Source organism: Macrobrachium nipponense, chromosome 26 (assembly GCF_015104395.2).
Source record: "Macrobrachium nipponense isolate FS-2020 chromosome 26, ASM1510439v2, whole genome shotgun sequence".
Lineage (NCBI taxonomy): Eukaryota > Metazoa > Arthropoda > Malacostraca > Decapoda > Palaemonidae > Macrobrachium > Macrobrachium nipponense.
The window spans coordinates 29,898,391-29,901,742 of NC_087215.1; the positions used below are offsets into that span (position 1 = coordinate 29,898,391).

At 41.3% G+C, this 3,352-nt stretch overlaps 1 protein-coding gene across 1 annotated transcript; it reads left to right on the forward strand.

Moving 5' to 3' along the window:
- The first annotated feature begins 287 nt into the window (after positions 1 to 287).
- On the forward strand, positions 288 to 2,194 carry LOC135200123 (cuticle protein AM1159-like). The gene is made up of 3 exons (XM_064228462.1): positions 288 to 415; positions 1,409 to 1,599; positions 1,860 to 2,194. The coding sequence occupies exons 1-3, from the start codon at positions 338 to 340 to the stop codon at positions 2,026 to 2,028; spliced, it is 438 nt and encodes a 145-aa protein (XP_064084532.1). The 5' UTR covers positions 288 to 337; the 3' UTR covers positions 2,029 to 2,194.
- The last annotated feature ends 1,158 nt before the right edge of the window (positions 2,195 to 3,352 follow it).

Here is a 3,352-nt window from a genome sequence, read left to right on the forward strand (position 1 = left end):
AAGAAGAAGAAGAAGACGAAATAAAAGCAAGAGAAAAGAAGAAGAAGAAGAAAAAGAAGAAGAGATAAAAACTGAGAAAAGAAGAAAAAATAACGAGATAAAAGCTGAGGAAAGAAGACGAAGAAAGACGAGGTCTATATAGTAGATGTCGGCAACACGAAACCAAACATGACCTTGAGAACACGTACCAAGAGTCCTTCGAAATAACTGTTGTTGTGCCTGAGGAAGATCCAAGGGAGGCTGTAAAGTGAAGTGCTTGAATGTGGTCAACCTTCCTCTCTCTCTCTCTCTCTCTCTCTCTCTCTCTCTCTCTCTCCAAGCAAGCCGAACTCTAGCCATGAGAGGGGTATATAAATCGACCTGGGCACCTACGATGCATCAGTCGACTGAACACCACAACACCAACATGAAGTTCGTAAGTAACTGCAACAAGTTTCTTCGGCCCAATCGAGTTTTCTGTACAGAGTATAATGCTGTATGAAGCTCTCAGCCACGGCCTGGTGGTGGCCTGTGTTGTTGGCACCTCCGGCCTTATGAACATGGCTAACTTAAACCTTAAATAGAATAAAAACTACTGAAGCTAGAGGGCTGCAGTTTGGTATGTTTGATGATTGGAGGGTGGATGATCAACATACCAATTTGCAGCCCTCTAGCCTTAGTGGATTTTAAGATCTGAGGCCGGAAAAAATGTTTTCTTTTACTGAAAACTAAAATGAGAAGATGATGTCTGGATCTTTTTGGAATTTGCTGGATGATACGAGGTGATGTTTAGATGTGATTGCAGGCTGCAGATGCGTTTGGATGTGGAAATCTCAATACTTCGACGACAGACGAGTAACGCGCCTACTAAAGTATATATAACATACCTTGAAGTGGACGGGATTTGTATAAATAACGATTACTTGAATGACAAGAACGGGGACGTTTATAATTTCTTCGTCTTTGATTTTGTTGACCACTCGTGAATTTCCAACAAAAAGAACTTATCTAATTTTATCCTAAGATTCGACGTGATTTAGAAAGAGAGATATTAATATGCGTGTGCGTCCATTGATACCATATATAGATATATAGGTGTGAGTATGTATTAATATATGACGGAGGGAGATAGATGTGTAATCATACAAGTCTTCGCTCGAAAAATGTGGCTTAACAAATGCGCAATTTCTTCTACGCTGAAATTTGGGGATAATTATCTGGTGAAATGTAAACAACTAGAAGTTTTAACAAATATTCTTAATTATCTGTTTTGATTTACTGGTTGTTTGTTTCTGTTTTTATTATTTTTATTATTATTATTATTACTATTGAATAACTGGACCACTGAGATGATCTTTCTAAACGGCCTTCATTCATGTTTTACCTTACATTTTCATTTGCAAGTCCTTTATCCTCTCCTCTATTCCAGGTCATCGCTCTCTGCCTCTTCGCCCTGGCCTTCGCCGCCCCTCAGGAGGACGCTCAGATCGTCAGGGACGAAAGAGTCGACAACGGCGACGGCTCCTTCAGCTACAACTTCGCCGCCGACAACGGCATCGAGACCGAGGTCGTAGGAACTCCCGGCTCTGAAGGACAGAGCAACGTGCAAGGATACTACCTGTAAGCATTTCCACTTCATTTATCATCTTCTTAAACATTCTCTGTTTTGGCGCAGTTCACGAGATCTACTATATTTTCTTGCTCGCTACTGAATGTTCGCTAGCTTTTTCAATGACAGATCATATTGCAATGTTCTTCTATAGAGTTTCAGTAGCTATTTAAGTCGCGTTTATCTTCTACTTATTATTCTTTTCTTTTTTCACTGTTCTCTACTTTCTGTTGAAGATAAAACTCTGAATTCCGTTCATTTTTCCTCGCAGCCTCCCCCTGGAGAACGGCGGCTTCGCCCGCGTGGAGTTCGTCGCCGACGAGGCCGGCTTCCAGCCAAGAAGTGACATCCTCCCCACCCCCCACCCCCTCCCTGAACACGTCCACGAGCTCCTCAGGATCGCCGAGAGACAGAGAGCCGAAGGAATCACCTTCGAGTAACGACTTCTTTCGACCGTCCTCCTCCTCTGAGTGTCCGAGTCTGCTTCCTCCTCTTTTGTGTGGAGCAGATTCCCATCCCCGATTCTAGTTCTTCAGACTCTCTCGAGTCTTCCAAATGGTGCAAATGTTCATAAAACGACGATAATAAACTTGATCATTTTGTGAATTTTGTATCTCTGCCCTTCCGATTTGCGAGTCATGCAGGTACGCTGGTCAGAGGGGTGACCAGCTTGTTGCCTTCGTTTCTCAAAATGAGAAAAGGACAGGACGAAACAAACGGGGGGAGATTGTGCTGCCGGTATAACCTAACCAGACAGAGGATCACATTGTTTCCACTCACTCAAGAAACCTTGGCGATGTTGAGAGAAGGGAAGTCGGGAGAAACAGATAGAGAAGTAAAGTGAGTTCTACAACATGTTTTCCTCATCTTCATATCTTAATCGATAGTTCTGACTGCTTTCCTTCTTTTCCTTGTCTTTTTTGCCGAAATCCACCTGCCAGCCACCAAAGGTACCTGGTGGATGGCTACATTTGAAGAAAAAATTAAGTTTTGATAAATATTATTATTATTAGAAAAAGATTACTTGTAAGTATTTACATAGTATTTTTGGTTAACAAATTGTACTCAATAATCTTGTCGGTTTCTTTTTCCATGTTCAGAAGAAAACTGAAAGAAGTTTTTTATTACTATTAAGTATATATACTAATTATTACTATTATTATTATCATTATTATTATTATTATTATTAATTCTTCATTAGATGAAGCTCATTCACATGGAACAAGCACCCACTGACTTGAAATTCAAGCTTCCAAAGAATGTTGCTTTCAACCTCCCACCGCAGACCCCACACTGCAGCAGTAACTGATCATGATACAGAGCCAGTGATTTTTCATCGCCATGGGGGGAAGCGCGAACCTGCCACATCTGAGTGGCATGTCATGACACTATACCAGAGAAAACATATAATACATCTGAAAACGCCCTGTGGTCCACCGACTGAGGAGGACCACTGGTCTAAACGAAAACACCATTAACTCCTTCTGCCTTGAGTGTATCCACGTATCAGATACGTCTACGTCGCCCTCGTCTCGAACAAATTCGCCGAAAATTTGTTTACAAAGTTTTTATCATCTCCAACTTTTTGTTTAGAAATTTCAGGGCACATTTTCAGAAGCCTTTAACGTTATTCTCTTGATGTTAACGCAATGCGAATCTTTCCTAGACTGTGGGCCCCAAGGGTTGCCGGGGCTCGTTATCTAGGACTATTATTTCATGGTAGTCATTATCTTTACTATATTTACAGCCTTTTGTTTATGCTTT

What these genes read in the sequence shown, in the direction of transcription:
- LOC135200123 (XM_064228462.1), top strand. Translation starts at nt 338, where the DNA reads ATGAGAGGGGTATATAAATCGACCTGGGCACCTACGATGCATCAGTCG. An exon ending in ACAACACCAACATGAAGTTC is followed by an intron (nt 416 to 1,408) that starts GTAAGTAACTGC and finishes CCTCTATTCCAG; the next exon opens with GTCATCGCTCTCTGCCTCTT. An exon ending in AACGTGCAAGGATACTACCT is followed by an intron (nt 1,600 to 1,859) that starts GTAAGCATTTCC and finishes TTTTCCTCGCAG; the next exon opens with CCTCCCCCTGGAGAACGGCG.